This window comes from Moschus berezovskii, chromosome 10 (assembly GCF_049115385.1).
Source record: "Moschus berezovskii isolate FMDL1 chromosome 10, NW_MosBer_1.0, whole genome shotgun sequence".
NCBI lineage: Eukaryota > Metazoa > Chordata > Mammalia > Artiodactyla > Moschidae > Moschus > Moschus berezovskii.
The window spans coordinates 72,048,001-72,068,976 of record NC_142469.1 but is presented as its reverse complement, the minus strand read 5'-3'; the positions used below and the strand labels follow the sequence as shown (position 1 = coordinate 72,068,976).

Here is a 20,976-nt window from a genome sequence, read left to right as displayed (position 1 = left end):
TAAATGCAATAAACAAATCTACTCAAGTGTAAGGACAACTGGTCCAATGTATACAATAGTTAGTAGCAATGCTAAGAAATATTCAACCCAGGTGTTTGGATTGTCTGAAGTTGCTGGTCATTGGCTATCCTGAGAACTCATTGAATAAACATAGCTGGCATAGCTTATGTGTTACTGAAACTCATGAATGGCTACTCAGTAGATATGTTGAGACAAAATAAAAGAAATAAAATGGGCTGTGGATATTCCATACAGGCTAAACATAGCACTTGCAACAAATATCACCTGTGGCCAGATGGAGTTGCCAGTTTCAACCGCATTATTTCAAGACATCTTTCTGTTTTGTTTTCCACAGAAAGAGAATGCCAGCCCACCTGTAATGAGCACTTGATATGCTCTCCTCATAGTGGCTACAGTGATCTTGCCTTGATATTAACATTTACTGCTCCCAGGCTCAGGTGGGACTGTCAAGAGCAGAGAGGGAAATGACCAAAGTGGCCCTCCACCCCACACTGTTTGCAATAGCTTCTTGCTACTGCTGGCTTTGACTCATACTCTAACATCAATTCAGCCCATGCTGATGTTCCCATGAACAGTGGAAAAGAGCATTGGAATTGTCAGTGTAGTGGGTAGGGTGGATGTTCTAGCTGGATAAAGACCCAACTCTGTGAGGCTTTAATTTGGGCAAACTGCTCAACTTTTCTAAATGTCAGTGTCCTTTTTGGGTGTGTGTAGATTGAAGATAATGAATTTAATTATTTCATAGGATTATGGGCAGGTTGAATCAAATAATCACATGTGTTGTTTAGCCCATGATAAGCTCTAAAATGTTAACTCCTATTATTTATTACTTTAGTTACATTGGTGATAAAAGAGAGGGGTAGGAGACTTCCCTGGTAGTCCAGTGATTACGACTGCGCTTCCAGTGCTGGAAGCCCAGGTTTGATATCTGATAACTAGATTCCACATGCCATGTGGCAAGGACAAAAAAAAAAAAGTTAAAAAAAAAAGAGAAGGGGGCCTTTTAAAACCTTTTTTTTTTTTTTTTTTTGGTAATTAATTTATTTTTTATTGGAGGCAAATTATTTTACAATATTATATTGCTTGGTTTTGCCATACATTGACATGAATTCGCCCCGGGTTTACATAAGTTCCCCCTCCTGAACCCCCCTCCCACCTCCCTCCTCCCTTTATCCTCCCTCTGGGTCATCCCCGCACGCCAGCCCCGAGTATTCATTCACTCATCACTTCATTCTAAAGAAGCCTCTTGGTTTTCATGCTGGGTACCTGCTATATTGGGGTAGACATAATGACATTGGACACAAAATCTCAACTAAGTGAAATTGATTCTCAAATTTCTTTCCTCTCAGCTACCCTCCTCCACAGTTGTTTCCTCCCACTGCCCTGGTGGTTCAGAACTGCGCACTGAAGATCACCTTAGTAGGACAAACTGTCACTTCACTCATCCCCTACCAAGGTCCCATGTCCTCAGATGTTTTCTTTGGTGACTGACTTAATTCACTGTTACATTTAATGCAATTATTAATTATTACATTTCAGATAATTATTAACTATCTTCTAGATTATAAGCCTGCAGTTCAACAGTAGAATCATAGTGCCTTACACATTAGAGTCCTGCTCATGTGGAATTTCAGAACTCAGAGCAAGTCCATGGGGTAAAGACCTTGGAACAAGTAAGATGTTCAGCATCTCTCAGATCAGTTCACACAGAAAGTTCTGTTTAGGTACAAGAATGGCTTGGTGAAGGATAATGAAGTCTTATCCTGATCTGATAGAGCATGCAGTTTAGTTGGGGACAAGAAGTGTATCGGTTAGAAAGCAATAGAATGAAATCCAATGCATAATATTGTTAGATAATAACCCTTAGATAATTTTTTTCTGAGGATACATAAAATACCTAAACTTATCTAGTAATAATAACTAATGTTTATGGAATGCTTGCTATGCAACAACAAATTTTAATGTGGTAAAATACATGTAATATAAAATGTATCATTAGTCACATCTTAATATTCACAATGTTGTACAACCATCCCCCTTATTAGTCCCAGAACATTTTCATCACCCCAAAAGGAAACCCCATACCCACTATACTTCCCAGCCTCCCCTCCTACCAGTCCCTGGCACCTACTAATGTGCTTTTTGTCTCTATGGATTTGCTTATTCTGAGTGCTTCATATAAACTGATTCATTTAATAAGCAGCTTTTTAGATCTAGCTTCTTTTCCTGAGTGTATTATTTTTAAGATCGCATCTGTGTTGCAGCATGCATCAGCACTTTGTTCCTTTACGTGGGTAAATAATATTCCACTGTTTGGATGTACTTTTGTTTATCCATTCATCAAGTGATGGGCATTTAGGTTGTTTCTATGTTTTGCCTGTTGGAAATAGTGGTGCTCGGAATATTCATGTTCAAATCTTTGTTTGGGCACTTTTTTCCAGTTCTTTTGAGTATATATTCTAGTGTGGAATTACTGGGTCATATAGTCATTCTATGCTTAACTTACTGAGAAACTTCCAGACTATTTTGCACAGTTTCCATTTTTCATTACCACCGGCCATATATAAGGGTTCTAGTTTCTCCACATCATCACCGACATTTACTGTTTTTCATTTTTTTTAATTCTAGCTTTCCTAGGAGGTATGAAGTGATGTCTTGCTGTAGTTTTTGGTTTGCATCTCCCTTATAATTAATGACATGGAGCATCTTTTCATGTGCTTTTTGGCCATTTATATGTCTTTGTGATAGCATTTTAAACACCTGTTTGACTTACCCTAAACCCGAAGGGCATTTTACAGATAGGTAAACTGAGGTTTTGTAAGTGATTTCAATAAGTTGTCCAAAGTCAGGGCAAAATTAGGTTCAAATTGATTTTGATGCTCTGGATCTAGGGGAAGCAAACATGGCAAATGATGGTCTTGGGTAATTGAAGAATATCTGGACCTCCCAAGTTAGGAAAAACTTCCAAGGATAGTGCAGTTAACGATCAAGTCACAGTGAAGCAGCTCACCTGTGAAGCAGATCAGTTCTAGAGGAAAACCACACACAGTGGGTCCCTGAACCATTGGCTCATGTGTGGCTTGAGGCATTCAGTTTTCACAATGGAAGTTTTGGGAAGCCTCTGTAGGCCACTGGAAACTTTTGTTTCCATTATGTTTTTCATTATTAAAAAGAAAAAGAAGTGGCCTGCCACAATTGCACCAAGATCTAATTTCTTTCACAAAATGCCCTTTTATTTAACTAGAATACTGAGGTCAGAAGGTACAAGATGAAGAAGTTAGACTTACATAACCCAACAGGAACAGAATCCGGACTATATTTCAAAGAGCTTCTGGTCACCCAGTATATTCAAAGGGTTTGGAACAGGCCAGGTGAGTAAGGGAACGTGTGCTCCTTTAACCCTCAGACTAACAACCACTCCAGAGAAGAGTGTCTGCGTGGATGGACCACGTATGTGGATGTGCCACAGGCTTCCAGGGGCCACCGGCAGCTGGTTAGATTTTATATGCATCTTGGTGACCTACCCTGCCTCCTTTTTAGATTTTTCCGGAATTGATTAAGTAATTTGGAAGTTAAATAATACACATACAGAATGAGAGTTCCTACAGACTGCCTGTATATAGTGGTTTTAGGAAGAAACTTCCTTTTGGACATTTGGGTTGTTTCTATGTTTTACCTATTGGAAATAGTGGTGCTCTGAATATTTATGTTCAAATTTTTGTTTGGGCCCTTTTTTTCAATTCTTTTGAGCATATATTCTGGTGTGGAATTACTGGGTCATATGACTTGGAGATTCTCTTACTGGTCCTAGTATCTATTTGACTCTCTCTACTTCTGTTTTTCTGTGGACATGAGTTTGAGTGAACTCCGGGAGTTGGTGATGGACATGGAGGCCTGGTGTGCTGTGATTCATGGGGTCGTGGAGAGTCGGACACAACTGAGCGACTGAACTGACTGACTGACTTCTGTTTTACAATGTCATGCCATACTTTAATACCCTGTTACAGAAAGTGAAAGATTATTCAGTATTTAGGATAAAATAGACTATAAGTTAAAATTCTGTATTTCAATGAGCTTTATTTCTCACTGTTCTCTGGAGCGGCTGAGTCAGTCCAAGAGTTAAAACAGCACACGTTCCTTATTTACCTGGCCTACTCTAAAGTCCTTTGGATATCCTGAGTGATCAGAAGCCCTTTGAAATACAGTCTGGATTCTGTTCTTATTGGGTTATGTAAGTCTAACTTCTTCATCTAGTACCTTCTGACCTCAGTGTTCTAGTTAATCAAATAAAAGTGCATATGATCAATAAATACCTAAAATACATGGAAATTAAGTCAAATGAGGGAGAATTTTAAGTTACAGTCTTTTATCTCAAATACTGAATAATCTTTCACTTTCTGTGAGAGGGTATTAAAGTATGGCATGACATTGTAAAACAGAATTAGAGAGAGTCAAATAGACACTAGCACCAGTTAGAGAAACTCAAGTTTGAACATTGGTACCTTTGAAGTATCAACAAATGACATGAATGGGACAAAGCTTGCTTCCTGTACTATGTGGAACATAGTCTTTTCTCAGGTACTTGTGTGAGTAATACTTGCCAGTCACACACCACTTGGCCCATGTGGAGTGTTTTCATTAACACATAAAGACTGATCTCCAGCCAAACCAGTGCTTTCTGTTTTCTTTAAAGGAAGTGCAAAGTATAGATGTTTACCAAATCTGAACTAGACTGCTTAGTCACCAAAGAGTTTGGTTGTGGTTTCTGTGTTTTCTTAAATGTGTTTTAATATGGAAGAGATCAATTTTGGACAGAAAAGAGTGAGATTCACTTGAACATTTTTTCTCCTATGATCTGTGCCTTCCTAGGAAAGATGAGGAAACTGGCAGGAATATTCTTATCAAGGATGGTGACTATGTAATGTCACCCATATAAAGTATATAGATCATGTTTTTAAGAAATACCTTTAAACATTAGTTGTTAAAATGAATTTTTCCCCAAGAATCTTCTATGCTTGTATTAAAAGTGTGTGTTAGTCTCTCAGTCATCCCCAACTCTTTGCGACCCCATGGTCGCCAGGCTCCTCTGTCCATGGAATTCTCCAGGGAAGGACACAGGAGTGAGTTGTCATGCCCTCCTCTAAGGGATTTTGCCATCTCAGGGACTGAACTCGACTCTCCTGCATTACGGGCATATACTTTACCCTGAGCCACTAGGAAAGCTCCCACCTGCCCACCCCGCCCCCAAAAAAAAAAACCTCTCAGCGAAGGTTTACCTAAACATGAGGCAACTGGGAAGGGAGCATTTGCTGGTGCCGGGCTGATATCTGGAGCATTTGTTTCCTGGAGAGATACAGGATGAGATAAAGTGGGCTCTGTAATCCTCTGCATCCAAACTGTAGATGCCTTAAATCGTGTTGCAGTGCAGAGCTTAATCAGAGTTTGAGTTTGACTGTGAAACCACAGATCCTTTGTAACAAGGTCTTTATGTGTTTGGCTGTACAGAGTGGGTACAACCCAGCCAAACTGATTTGAGTTCCCTGAATGTTTTAAAAATACTTAAGGACCTTTCGAAGCAGTTATATGTTTATTTGAACTATACAATTACAAATTAATAAAACCAATATATTTGACATTAAAAACTTATGGAGGATAATTGCTTTACAAAATTGTGTTGGTTTCTGCCATATATCAATATGAATCAGCCTTAAGTGAAGTGAAGTCACTCAGTCGTGTCCGACTCTTTGCGATCCCATTGCCCCTCCATGGGGTTCTTCAGGCAAGAGGATTGGAGTGGGTTGCCATTTCCTTCGTGTAAAAAATAAGAAACAACACAAATAAGGCACGGCTATATCCCTTCGCTGTTCACCTGAAACTATTACAACATTGTTTGTTTATCAGTTATGCCCCAATACAAAAAAAGTTTATGCTTTCAAATTGTGGTGCTGAAGAAGACTCTTGAGAGTCCCTTGGACAGTAAGGAGATTAAAACAGTCTATCTTAAAAGAAATCAACCCTGAATATTCACTCGAAGGACTAATGCTGAAGCTGAAGGTCCAATATTTTGGTCACTTGATGCAAAGTCGACTCATTGGAAAAGACCCTGATGCTGGCAAAGATTGAGGACAGGAGGAGAAGCGGGTAACAGAGGATGAGATGGTTGGATGGCATCACCAACTCAATGGACATGAATATGAGCAAACCCTAGGAGACAGTGAAGAACAGTCTGTGTGCGCATGCTTAGTCACTTCAGTCGTGTCTGACTCTTTGCAAACCCATGGATTGTAGCCTGCCAGGCTCCCCTGCCCATCGGATTTTCCAGGCAAGAATATTGGAGTGGCTTGCCATGCCCTCTGCCAGGGGATCTTCCTGACCCAGGGATCAAACCCGAATCTCCTGCACTGCAGGAGGCTTCTTTACTTCTGAGCCACTGGGAAAGCCCATGCTGCAGTCCATGAGGTTACAGAGAGTTGGATGTGACTTGGCAACTAAGCAACTGCAAAATAATCTGTCACTACTCTTGAAAAAAATGCCAAGGTCATGAAAGACAAAAAGACTAAGGGACTGTTACAGACTAAAGGGGATTAAGGAGGCATGCAAACTAAAATCAGTGTATAATCCTGGATTGGATGAGGGAAAAGAAAAGCAGGCATAAAAGGCATTATTAGGGTAATTGGTTATATTTTAATATTTACTGGGGATTAGATAATAGTCATAGTATCAAGGTAGAATATCCTGGTTTTGTTAATTGCACTGTGATTATTAAAGAAATTGTCCTTGATTAGAAGATATGCACACTAAAGTGTTTAGGAATAAAGAGGTGTAATGACTGCAACTTATTCTCATATAATTGAGAAAAATGAGTGTGTGTGTGTATATATACATACATAGAGAAAGACACAAAGAGCAAAATGTTTAACAATTGGTGAACTTGGGTAAACAGCATATAGAGGCCCTTGGAACCTTTCCATAAATTCAAGATGATACAATATTAAAAATTATAGAAGATACACTCTGGCTAAAAGATTCCCTTCAAGATATAATCTTGTTTCAGGTGTCATTCGATGATTAAGGGTAATCCCAGTAGACCAGTTTATCCTGTTTCACCTGTCCAAACTTAGAGAAATTTGCTTTCTAATCACATCTAGTGCTATGATTGAAGGCATGATAGCTTCAGACTCCCAGAGCCCACTGAATCTACAAGTATGAAGTAGTGTGCATGAGTACTAAGTCACTTCAGTCATATCTGACTCTGTGCGACCCCATGGACTGTACCCCACCAGGCTCCTCTTGTCCACAGGATTCTCCAGGCAAGAATATTGGAGTGGGTTGTCATGCCCTTCCCGAGTGGATCTTTCCAACCCAGGGATCATACCCTCATCTCTTACATCTTGTGCATTGACAAGTGGATTCTTTACCACCAGCATCACCTGGGAAACCCCAAGTATGAAGTAGGGACTCAACTAATTTATGGATTATTCTTCTGATAAAATTTCTTGCAGGTAGTTTTACATAATAGCTGTTATAGAACAGTGTGGCAGAGGCTGCTAGTTGCCATCTCAATATTCATTATTCCTTAGTAAAAAAAATCCCAGATTTTTAAGAAGGGAAAGGGCTGCTCCCAATAAAGACTTTATTTCCCAATTCTCCTTATAGCTAGGTGTGGCTATTTGGCTAAATTCTGACCAAAGAAAATAAAAAGGAAAGTTATATGGCAACTTTCCTTCTTGGAAAGGAAAGTTATATGGCAAACACACCTTCTTAAAAGAATCAGTCATAAGTCCTTTTACCCTTCTTTTTTGTCTCTTCTCCCATAATACCTGGAGTGTAGATGTGAGGCCTGGATCTCTAGCAGCTATCTTGGGCAACAATGGCAAGATCCATACCCTTGGGGTGGTGGAACAGACAGAAGGAAACTCCGTGGGTCCCTGATTAAAAATAGCTGTCATACCAACCTTAGAATGCCTACTCATTAAGCTATTTTTACTTTACAGGAGAAAAAGAAACTTTATTTTTGTTTGTCATTGCTAATTTGAGTTTCTATTGTGTATCATTTTTTTGGACATGTATTTTATTGTTTAGAAATTTCCACCAGAGCTATCATGAAATACCTTTGTCAGGAGATGCCTATGAGAATCTAGACTGGAAAACGGACATGTAGACCTGTCAGCTCTTCCTGCAAATTCACAAACACGGGGACAACCAGTCTGGCTACAAGGTGCAAGGTGAAGGACCACCACAGTATAGCCTAGCATCCCCCCAACTCCTGTGCAGACCTAGATGAACAGCAGAAAACTTTACAGGTATAGATTTAAAGTGCAACCTCAAATGACAAACAACTTACTCTAGTGGTGCCCAAACAAGACACTACAATCTGCAGAAAATCAAATCTATCATGATCAGAGTTTCTACATGAATCAAGTTAACCTCCTAAACCAGCTAGCTGACCTTATTAAGTATTTACTTATTTTTAAAAGCAAACCAAATGTATATGGCATCTTTTTTAAAAAATCATGTAAACGTTGCAAAGTTTTTAGGGGTTACTTATAATCTGAAGAAAATCATTTAAAAAAACTACTGGACTTGTTAAAACTACAAATACTAACCCCAACTCCCCCCATGAAAAAAGCAATTGTTACAAAAATATAAAAAATATACTAGCTTCTACTATTTAACCTTTCCACCAGAAATCTCAAACTCTGGGATATATCCTGGCTTATATACCATCAACAAGCACAAGTGCAACTTTCTCGAAGTTTTAAGGAAGAAAAAGTTCTAAAACATTCCCTTTGTTATTTGAGATTGTGGCTACTTTCTTCATAGGGACTATGATGCTAGTGGACAGGGGCAGTCTGAAGTTTTCTATTGCATCCCGTGCGTGGACCTGGCATGGGGATTACAGGAGGCTGCTTTCAAAATTCACTTCTTTAGCCTCTTCAGATTTCTCCCTGCAATTCCACTTTAGGACTTGCTGGATCCCCTGACTCCTAAGCTGGCCTTGGCTTCTCAGGGAAGCCCACCAGGTACAGCCCAGAGAAGGAGAAGAGGGCATAAGCCTGCTGTGGCCTGTAGTGCCTACTTCTGAGGAGTGTGGGTCAGGACCCCCCACCCAGGTTTGCTCATGGCAGGGAAGCTGCAGGCTTGGGGGATGATCCCCCAGCCCTAACCCCAAAAGATGACTGATGCTACGGGACAGTCGACAGAGCCTATGAGGGGAGCCAGCAATAGATGTGGAGGCAAACACTTTGCTTATAGAACACTTTTATAAACTTTGAATCGGATCACATATCCAGAGCAGCCATGCTACCAGGCACTTGGACCAGTTAAGAGCTAGGATATGGGCCAAATTCCACTTGGTCCAAACAACAAACACTACAGCAGGGGCATGTGGTTTAACTGTCTTCACGTCCCTAAGGATACCTTCCTTCACTAGGACATTTTCAGAGTTTCCTTGCTCTACTATTGCCCAAAAGCTCCCTGAAGCCCTTGGGAGAGGCTGGCTGTTGGCTAACAGTGGGGTTGATCCACACACTATCAGGCAGAATCCCCCACGACTGAGATATTGCTGGGCTGATGAACCCCGTGCCCCTGGAGCTCAGGGAGACCTCAAGATGGGTGTCCCAGCCTAAGAAAGCTCAAGAGAACCCTTCACCTGCAGCCCTCCTGTGGGCAGAGTCCTCACTACCTGCTGTGTGCTCCCAGATGGAGGCCTGGTTCAACTTGGAGCCTGGCTCACACCCACCCCTCCCCTGCAGGACCTTCTGGCCTTGGCCATAATCCCCACACCCACCATCCCCTAGCCTGGCATCCTTGTGCTGCTGCCCTCACCATTCTTTTCTGAGAGCAGGATGCCTGCCTCCAGGTCAGAAGGATGGGCCCTCTCTGGGCCTCCAGTGGACTCCAGGCTCTCCTGTTTGAAGGAAGATTTTCACACCGCTAAGGTTTTTATTTCACAAATCACAGCAGTGAGTTTGTATCATCTTTTTTTAAAAAAATGGTACTTTTTAAAAAATATAAGGGGCTAAAGTCTGACTTAGACTCATAGTTTCTATAAAGTTTTCAGGTGATAATTCACTCCATGAGGGTGGATCCCATTGATATATCTTCCTAGAGTCTAGCAGAGTCTTCATATAGTTTTAGTAGATGAATGCTTTTAGAATGAACAAAAACTATTTTAATAAAAACCACTCCAAAATGCTGCCTACATAATTAGAAATTCACCAAAATTTGGCATTGCTTTTTGATCATTATGATTTGCTTCAAAGATCACGTTAAATACATTTCTTTCCCTATAAACCTTCTTTCCCAAAATAAACCTTATCTAGACTTCTAGCTTGTTAAAATTATAGGGAGAATTTTATGATTAGAGTGTTTGCTACTATGGCATTCTTTATTAACAGATCAAAAGGTAAAATGAATCAGGCAGCACAGACTGTGTCATATCAGAAACAAACAACTCCAAAATCTCACTAGTTTAAATCTTGTCTGACTCAGTCATGTCTCTTTGCAACCCCATGGACTGCAGCATGCCAGGCTTTCCTGTCCATCACCCACTCCCAGAGCTTACTCAAACTCATGCCCATCGTGTTGGCAATACCATCCAACCATCTCATCCTCTGTCTTCCCCTTCTCCTCCTGCCTTCAATCTTGCTTCTGGTTGGTCGGAGATCCTCCATAGCTTCCTTATTCAGACTGCTGCAATCTCCTCCATCCAGACAAGGAGGAAAGGAACATGACAACTGCCCATTGGTTCTTAAGGCTTCCATTCAGAAATGAGATATATCACTTCCACCATATATCACAAGGCCACACCTGACTTTAAGTGACAGACAGGAAGTGCACCCTGCCATGTACCTAAGATGAGCATCCCAGAATTCCTGGAGAACCCTAGTGACTACTAGATAAAGCATTTCACAATTGATTCTGAGCTCATGGCTTCTCATCTTAGTTTTCTCCTGAAATTTCTTTCAATAATTTTTAAAGATAAGGCAGATTTGGTTGGTTAACAGATGAGTCATTTATCATGATTATAGAGAGTGAAATTTTCCTGAAGGCAGAGAACTGGCTCTAATTCTTCTAATTTTTGCCAGTATTTGCTTGTGACTACCTGATGATGGAAAATGAAACAATATGGACCCTTAAAGTCTTATTGGTGTGGTCTGACCATGTTAGATTAGTGGGTTATGAAGTATGCAGGACTTGTATGGAATCTCTAGAATGCATGTAAGGGTTAAAAAAAAGTGCTTTCTTTTCAAACATACTTGTTTGAGACCAGATTTCCTTCATGTACTTCGACCAGGTTGACATACTGCAACAGATTGAATGCAGAGCAGACAAAAGAATCCAATCATTTTCTATAAGGTTACATATAAAAGAGATTAGCAAAAGAAAAATGGTTTAGAAAAAAGTTATTTTTATAAAATACATACTTTATATTAATATGCAACAGGATATTATATTCTAAAGGAATAAATATACATAGCTTGAAATGTTCTCACTTATAATTTTTAATATAGTAAATGTCCTTGGGGCTCTTAACTTTTCATTTTAAAATCAGTTCAGTCCAGTCGCTCAGTCATGTCTGACTCTTTGCGACCCCATGGACTGCAGCACACCAGGCTTTCCTGTCCATCACCCACTCCCAGAGCTTACTCAAGCTCATGTCCATTGTGTCGGTGATGTCATACAACCATCTCATCCTCTGTCGTCCCCTTCTCCTCCCACATTCAATCTTTCCCAGCATCAGGGTCTTTTCCAATGAGTCAGTTCTTCACATCAGGTGGCCAAAGTATTGGAGTTTCAGCTTCAGCATCAGTCCTTCCAATGAATATTCAGGACTGATTTCCTTTAGGGTGGACTTGTTGGATCTCCTTGCAGTCCAAGGGACTCTCAAGAGTCTTTTCCAACACCACAGTTCAAATAATTATCCTCAATAATTTTTAGAAGTTTAAAGGGGTCCTGAGACTAAAAGTATTAAAAATGACCTTAAATAATATTTTGCTTGGTAAATTTTAATTTAATCTTTCAAAAGAGAGAACTACTAAAAAACATTTTCTCAACCACAAAGATTTTAAGGATCAGTGAGATAATGATAACAATTTGAATATACCTATATGAGGAGCAGGCTTCCCCAGTGTCTCATTAGTAAAGAATCCACCTGCAATGCAGGAGCCACAGGAGACACGGGTTCAATTCCTAGGCCATGAAGATCCCCTGGAAGAGGAAATGGCAACAGTATTCTTGCCTGGGAAAATTCCATGGACAGAGGAGCCTGGTCGGAACTGAGCACACACACATACAAGGAGCATTGCCTGGTGAATACTCATCCCATTGCTGAGAAGAGTATTTTGTCTGTATCTATATGAAATATGCAGAGAAGGCAAAGGCACCCCACTCCAGTACTCTTGCCTGGAAAATCCCACGGATGGAGGAACCCTGTGGGCTGCAGTCCATGGGGTTGCTAAGAGTCGGACACAACTGAGCGACTTTACTTTCACTTTTTTTTCACCTTCATGCATTGGAGAAGGAAATGGGAACCCACTCCAGTGTTCTTGCCTGGAGAATCCCAGGGACGGGGGAGCCTGGTTGGCTGCCATCTATGGGGACGCACGGAGTTGGACACGACTGAAGCGACTTAGCAGCAGCAGCATATGAACTATGAAGTCAGTTGTATATCTAGATTATAAAAGAATATATTCAGTTAATCTACTAAACACTACTTGAGAATAGAACTAGTCACTGAATGAAGATACACACTGCTGCAAATAACTAAAACTCATCTAAAAGAGGCTAAAATTGAAATAAGAAAATTACTATTTTCATATAAGGAATCTAGATGTTGGGTATTTCCACTGAAGATTATTTGATAATCTCAACTGCATTAAAATGTTCCCAGCATCCTTATATCCTTCTAACCTGTCAGTCTCTGGATCCTGACTCATATCCATTCTTACCAGCCCAAATACTGACATCAAAAGTAAATATAAGATCAAGAGACAGAATACAGAGGAGTGGTATATTTTTTCTCATGTGTTTCTTTTAGACAAGAAAGATTTTTCCTGAAATCACCCTGCCACCGTAACACTGACTTGTTTTCAAACATCATGTGTCAGAAGTGGATCACCAATCGCTGGCCAGTGGAGAAACTCAAACCAATCCCAGGATAGTGGAATGGAGGTTACCGTGATTGACTGAGACCAATCATGATTCTCTCTTTGTGGTTGAAGAAGGACATAGCTTTTCCAAAAACATCTGACTTCTTGATATTGGCACAAAATGGGGTTCTTTCAGTAAAAATGAGGGTGGGAATGGGGAATAGCTATGGACTAGGGAACCAGTGAGGAGAAGGCAATGGCAACCCACTCCAGTACTCTTGCCTGGAGAATCCCATAGGCAGAGGAGCCTGGTGGGCTACAGTCCATGGGGTTGCTAAGAGTCGGACACGACTGAGAGACTTCACTTTCGCTTTTCACTTTCATGCATTGGAGAAGGAAATGGTAACCCACTCCAGTGTTCTTGCCTGGAGAATCCCAGGGACGGGGGAGCCTGGTGGGCTGCTGTCTATAGGGTCGCTAAGAGTCGGACACAACTGAAGCTACTTAGCAGCAGCAGCAACAGCAGCAGGGAACCAGTAGGTTCCTGCATAATCGTGACAACTGAAACGTCTCATTTTGGTACCCAAGACTGTTATGGAATAATATTGGGTTTGTCAAAAAGCCCATTTGGATTTTCTGTACCGCCCCAAAACGAAGTTTTTGGCCAACACAAAAGATAAAAATCAGAGACATTTTAGGACTTCCTGGGTGGCCCAATGGTTAAGAATTTGCACTTCCACTTAAGGGGGCAAGGGTTTGATCCTTAGTCGGGGAGCTAACATCCTAGATGACACATGGCTCAGCCAAAAAAAAAAAAATTCCAGAGATGTTTTATAAATATCATATTTGTCTGTTTTCCTTCTTTTAATTAGTCAGTTGTCATAGAGTGACTAATGAATGCTTAGGTTCATTAAAGATACACAAATTCTCATTTAACTTTTCATTGATAGCTCATTCTTAGCTTGTAATATATAATTTATTCAATAATAACAAAAAATTAATTGTACCCAATCTACTACTATTACATTTTTGTTTCCTTAAATTATTCTGCACATGTCACTGCTGATACATTATAGTATCATACCTTTTACACTTAATGCTTTCAGTTAAAATTTGACTCCCCATTAAACTGGAAACATTTATGTATTTGAAGAATATAAATTTAATTCTATAATCCAAGTAATTCTCTAAGTAATTAATAAAAGTCAGAAACAAATACAGAAAAATACTATTCAATATGTTCTTCCTTTTCTAGAACAACCCACACAACAGCTGTCTGGTCTCTCACTAACAGTATGAGCCATAAGAACAGGTACATATTTTCTGCTATGATCCTGTATGGTCTGGTTATAGCAGGAATGATTTATAGATCATTCAGGAAATAATCCTCTGCCATTTTTCCTTCAAGGCTCAGCTTATATGTCATCTCTTCAGAGGCCTTTCCTGACCACCCTGTTTAAAAGAGGCTTCCTCCAATTACTTTATATTAAATTACTCTTCTAATTCCATCTATAGCACTGTTGCAAATCTGTAATTTCTCGTGCATGCATTTGTTTATTTTCTGTTTGCCAGCTAGAATATAAACACTATAAAAGTTGGAAAACATGTTGGCCTTATTTTATACTGTGTACTCAAAGTTTAATACAGTGTCTGACACATAGAGGCTGATCAACAGATATTTAATTGAGAAAGTTTTCTTGAGAAAGAAAACTATTTCATGTTATATTCTGAAAGCAAAATTAAAACTTGAATCTTGGTGCCTGTCATATTTTGGTCATTGACATGTAATAATAAAGGACATTGTAACTATAAAATTTGGAGAAGGCAATGGCAAGCCACTCCAGTACTCTTGCCTGGAAAATCCCATGGATGGAGGAGCCTGGTAGGCTGCAGTCCGTGGGGTCGCTAAGGGTCGGAAACGACTGAGAGACTTCACTTTCACTTTCACACATTGGAGAAGGAAATGGCAACCCACTCCAGTGTTCTTGCCTGGAGAATCCCAGGGACGGGGGAGCCTGGTGGGCTTCCATCTATGGGGTCACACAGAGTCAGACACGACTGAAGTGACTTAGCAGCAGCAGCAACTATAAAATTAATGGATATTTCACATAAGGTGTCAGATGTGGTAAAGCACTGTAAAACACAGACAAATCAATCTCTTTTTATGCCAAATGGATACTTTTTTTACATGTTTTGTTTTCATTTCAGATAATTTATTAGGTATAAGAAATTAACCTAACAATTTAATCTGGGGCTAACACAGTTTAGAAGTGTCAAGAAACGAGGCTGGCAAGAACTTGCAATACTTTATTTGTCCAAATCTAAACTTCACCAGATATTTTGTATCTTCAATATACTTTGAATGGGAACCATCTCTCATGAACTCTCATGGTAATTATAATAATATACATCCAACTGTAATTATAAAACAAAACATGGAATATTTTAGGCCATTAAACATTTTTTAAAGGTTTTTTTTTTTTTTTTTGATGTGGACCACTTTTTAAGTATGTTAAAATATTGCTTCTGTTTTAGGTTTTTGTTTTTTGGCCTCGAGGCAAGTGGAATTTTAGCTCCCCAACCAAGGATCGACCCCACAGCCCCTGTACTAGAAGCTGAAGTCTTAACCACTGGATGGCCAAGGAGGTCCCTAGGCCATTAAATATTATACTTCATTGTTATTAACGAAGTAAGCAAGTTACTGAAAGGGTGACTTGGAGTCTGTCTGTTTTCAATGGAGATATTCCCATGTACGGGTGTGATTAGCACAGAGTTGCTAAATCTCTCTCTGAGCCATCTGTGAGCACCTTCTTGGTTAAAAACAACACAGACTCACTCTGCTCAGTTTTTAGTTTTTTGCCACAACTGTTATCTTTATCTTAAACCTGGGAAGTTTCTCAAATGCCTCAAGTTTGGAAATGCCACCTTTCACAAAGAATCTGATCCTCAGATTGGAAAAAAGACCTCTATTAAGTCAACTACCTCAAACAAAATTTTATTGACATAAAATGTTGATCACAGAAGTGCCAATTCAACTGTAAGGGAAAAAAGAGAATTTTAGCTTACTATTGAGTTTAGAACACTTTCATATGTTTGACTTTCTAATAATGCAAAATAAAATTCCTAGCTACTTGAGCACACTGGCTTGGTCTTTGGATCTATCTCAAGTTAGGATGATTCATTATAGAAGCTCATTTTATAATGGCCTCAGTGTGAGGTCTTAGTTCTGGCAAATCAGCAGTGGTAGAGACCTTGCTGACAAAGACCTCGCAGATAGTCTGTCATTGCACTTGATGCTTTGGAGGCCTATGTCCTTACCACAGACCCAGCACAATCTCCTCTAAATAACTTGCTATGATTGCCATGGATGATCCATTCATGTGGAACCTCAAGGAGACCACTGCAGTAAAACTACCTAGAACTATCCAGAGACCAGTATAAATGTCTGCTTTAAAATAAATTCTAAAAGTGATCACAGCCATCTTAACAATCACTTTTTCTACCAAAGATGCATGTTTTTAAAAACCAGCCTATCAGAAACATCTAAATAGGCTTGAGGACTTCCCTGGTGGTCCAGTGATCAGGGTTCTGTGCTTCTACTGCAGGGGGCACAGGTTTGATTCCTGGTCAGGGAAGTTCCACCTGCTGTGTGGTGCAGCCAAAAAAAAAAAATAGATTAAGAAAAAGGCTTGATTCTAACTACAGTGTTTAGTTCCTCAAGTCCAGAGTGAGTATGACTAGGAAGCCATTCTTTAATGCACTTCCATCATAAAGTATACTGCTTCATACCATAATGTATATGCTTCGTATCCATAATGTGTATTGCTTCATACTCATCCCAACATTAAGGGATAAATCCTTTTTGTGTTACTAAGATTATGAATACAAAATCTAGCTTTATAAAATATATACTACTATTAACAGTTTTGGGGCTTCCCAGTGGCTCAGTGGTAAAGAATCCACCTGCAGTGCAGGAGATGTGGTTTTGATCTCTGGGTGGGGAAGATCCCCTAGAGAAGGAAATGGCAACCCACTCCAATATTCTGTCCCTGTGAAATTCCATGGACAGAAGAACCTGGCAGACTACAGTCCGTGGAATCACAAAAGAGTCAGATACGACTAACTGACTAAACAACAACAACATTAACAGTTTTTTATTGTACATGATTCAGAGTGGGGATGAAACAATTTTCTACAAAGAATAACCTTTTAGATCTTTAAAGCTATTGAAACTATCATATTTTATAAACCATAAATAAAGTGAATTGAAAAAATTAACATCTCTTCAAAAAGATCTCTCATACATATTATATTCAGTTTTTATTTATTTATTTATTGAAGGATAATTGCTTTAAAGAATTTCGCTGTTTCTGTCATACTTCAACATGAATCCACCATAGGTATACATATATCCCCTCCCTTTTGAAATTCCCTCTCCTCTCCCTCCTGTTCAGGGTTTTATACTGCCTTTTTCACAGGTTTTATATGTGAAAACATAATTACATCATTGAAATAAAATACCAAAAATGTTAACAAGTTTGATTCTGTTGGCATTCACACACAAATGAATCCTTTTCCCAGAAAGGAGCATTTTGTATGTACAGTCTTTTACAAAAGAGTCTAGCTAAGCAGAAAGATATTGTAATTTTAAAAGTAACATTCATAAGTTCATGGGTAAGAGGGGATGTGTAGGCACTGCTATATTTAAAATGGATAATCAGCAAGGACTTACTGTATAGCACAGGGAACTCTGCTCAATGTTATATGGCAGCCTGGATGGGTGGGGAATTCAGGAGTGAATGGATATGTGTATACGTATGGCTGAGTTCCTTTGCTGTCCACCTGAAACTATCACATTGTTAATCGTCTACACTCCAATATAAAATAAGAAGTTAAAAAATAAATTAAAAAATGAAAGGATATATAAGAACTGAGACTGGCCCTGCTTTTGAACAAGCAAACAGGTCTCACTCAGGAGGCACGCAGTGCCAACCGCAGCTGTGAGTCCCTATCTTCCCTGCATCCCTGCACATGGCAGCTTCTCACCCCAGTCTCTAAGTAGAGAGTAAGTCATGCCCAAGTTGAAGTCATCCTGTCCATCAAAAAGAGCAGGGAAACATCAGGTCACATTCAAAATGGGAAATTAGCTCAAGGTCTAATTTTAATTTTTGTTGGTTATTATTTTCTGGATAAGACAGAAGTCTTTGTCCATTTTTTTTTAATGTGGTCTTGATTTTTTCCATACTTCTTACTCAGTGACTCTCACCTAGCATCCTTTCTCCAGGACATGCCCGCTTTCTTTCATCCTGTAGTCATTCATAAATCCAAAGTTTTTTTTTTTTAAAAAAAAAGCATATTGGGTCCACATGTACCATGTATAAGGTGAATTTAGAATATGTTTTTAAGGTAAAATATAAAAGCTGGTGGCTTAGATTTTTGTTAGAATATAAGCTCCTTGAAGGCAGGGAATTTTGTCTGTTTTGTCCACTGACATCTAATGAGCAGCTAGAACAGTGTCTGGCACACAGTGGGTGTTCAATAAATATTTGTTGAAGGAATTAAGGTTTTTATATTTTTAATCCTAACTTTAATTCTCATTGATGTGTTATGGAAAGCATATTGATATGTTATATAAAGCACATATTTTAGAATGGATAGTTTCCTAGAAACATACAACCTACCAAGATTGAATCATGAAAAAATAGAAAATCTGAGCAGAACCACTACTAAAAAAGAAGATGAATCAGTAGTCAAAAAAATCTCTCAATGAACAACTATAAAAATGAAGGCAATCCAGTCATTTGCAACAGCATGAATGCACCTTGAGGATGTTTTTCTAAGTGAAATAAGTCAGATAGAGAAAGATAAGTACTGTATAATCTCACTGTATAATAACATCTGTATTAATAGGCAGCATAAATAGAATAAATGTATAAATGGAAAGTTTATGATCCTCTAGCTCTAATAATCCATATATTTCTCAGTTTACCTAAGTTTGTTCAAATATAAATCTTGCCCTCTTTTCTTTTTTAAATATTTATCATTGGTTCTTTTTTTTTCCATTTAGGAATTCATTCTTATTTTCTTCACAGTTTTAAGACAACTGAAGTCCTCTAGGATTTATTTCTCATCATCACAATACACCCATCCTTCCCCACACCATTTCTAGTCCCCTAGATTCAATTTGCTTTCTAGATTTGTTCCCAGGCCTGGATTACTGTTATCACTGAAACATACTCTCCAATCATATGAAAATCCTCCTGAGGGCTATTGATCTTGTTTCCTTCCCCCTAAAGGACCATGAGCCATCAATCAGATCCAGTGCCTTATCTTTGTAGATGCTTCTCCTTCCCTGGTTCCTCTCTTCATCTTACAAACATTCTCCTGTCTCTTACAACCAAAACCAAAATCCCTCCACTGATCCAGCCATGCCCCTCTCTTTTATCCCCTGTAAAAATCTCACAGTTTTTATTTGTTCATGTCTTAACTTACTGTAAAAAGAATTTTCCACCTCCAAACACTTAATACGTTGTTTTAAAGTCACTTATAAACCCCTTGGTATTACTTAATACCTCAGATCTTTCCTTCCTTGTTGGAATTCTTTCCTCCTGTGTTTCCACTATACCTTGCTCTAGTAATGCACCTCCTGCCACCTTCACCATTCTTTTACAGCAAGTGTTTGTTCTTTTTCATTTTGTTTTATTATTTTTTGCATATCTTCTCATTTTGCTTTTCAGAGCTCTGTCCTTGGTCCTGGTCTCAAACTTACAGAATTTCCATGGGAAAACTAATCAATTCCTATCATTTTAATTTTCACTTCTTCTTCTTTTTTAAAATGATTCCCACATTTATATCTTTAAAATCTCCACTAAACTCGAGATCTCATATTTCTGTTTGTCCTCTACATATCTGTTCAATGTATATGTTCCTGCTGCTGCTAAGTCGCATCAGTCGTGTCCGACTCTGTGCAACCCCATAGACGGCAGCCCACCAGGCTCCGCCGTCCCTGGGACTCTCCAGGTAAGAACACTGGAGTGGGTTGCCATTTCCTTCTCCAGTGCATGAAAGCGAAAAGTGAAAGTGAAGTTGCTCAGTCACGTCTGACTCAGCGACCCCATGGACTGCAGTCTACCAGGCTCCTCCATCCATGGGATTTTCCAGGCAAGAGTACTGGAGTGGGGTGCCATTGCCTTCTCCAGTATATGTTCCTAAGCCTTCTAAAATCTATTAATTTTATTCCCTTCCCCGTGTTATGCCAAGTGGCAATTTTCCAGAGGAAATAGGCTCCAAACTTTTTATCCTTAAGTGAAGATGATGTGCCAATCTCTCATCAAATTAAATATATATATATATATATATATATGACTTGAGTAAGAAATAAACCTCTAATATTTTTGGAGTTTGTTGTTATTGCTTTCTGGATCAGCTGGGCCTAACTGATTCAAAATCCAAAACCAAATTGATTGCTGTTTCCCTGAGCACTATTAACAGAACAAAGGAACATGCTCTTCTCACCTGCTCTTATTCCTTTATTCCATTTTCTTTGTGTTTTCTGAGCCATCAACATCATCCACTCAAGCAGGCTAGAGACCTGGAAGCATTTCTAGACTTCATGTTCATGTCCACCCACATTCCTGATTCAGGTAGTTCTGTAGGTTCAGTTTCCAAGTATCCCTCAAATATTTTCTTTTATTTCCATCCTTGGTATACATCTTCTCATTATCTGTTGCTTGAACTATTTCAGTGAGTTTGTGAATGATTTCCTTGTCTCTAGTATCAGGCTTCCTTAAATCCATATGGCTGTCAGAGTAACTTTTATGAAACGAACTTTTATTATTCCACTTTCCTGTTAAAATCTCTC

The 20,976-nt window shown here is 39.2% G+C and overlaps 1 protein-coding gene across 1 annotated transcript in view; it reads left to right on the top strand.

The window, feature by feature from the left end:
- LOC129560736 (protein LEG1 homolog) overlaps positions 1-20,976 on the top strand; it is a 172,221-nt gene that overhangs the window by 149,276 nt on the left and 1,969 nt on the right. Inside the window, exon 5 of the mRNA XM_088840480.1 lies at positions 3,266-3,392. Coding sequence (XP_088696606.1) covers positions 3,266-3,392 — 127 coding nt within the window. The remainder of the gene's footprint in view (positions 1-3,265; positions 3,393-20,976) is intronic.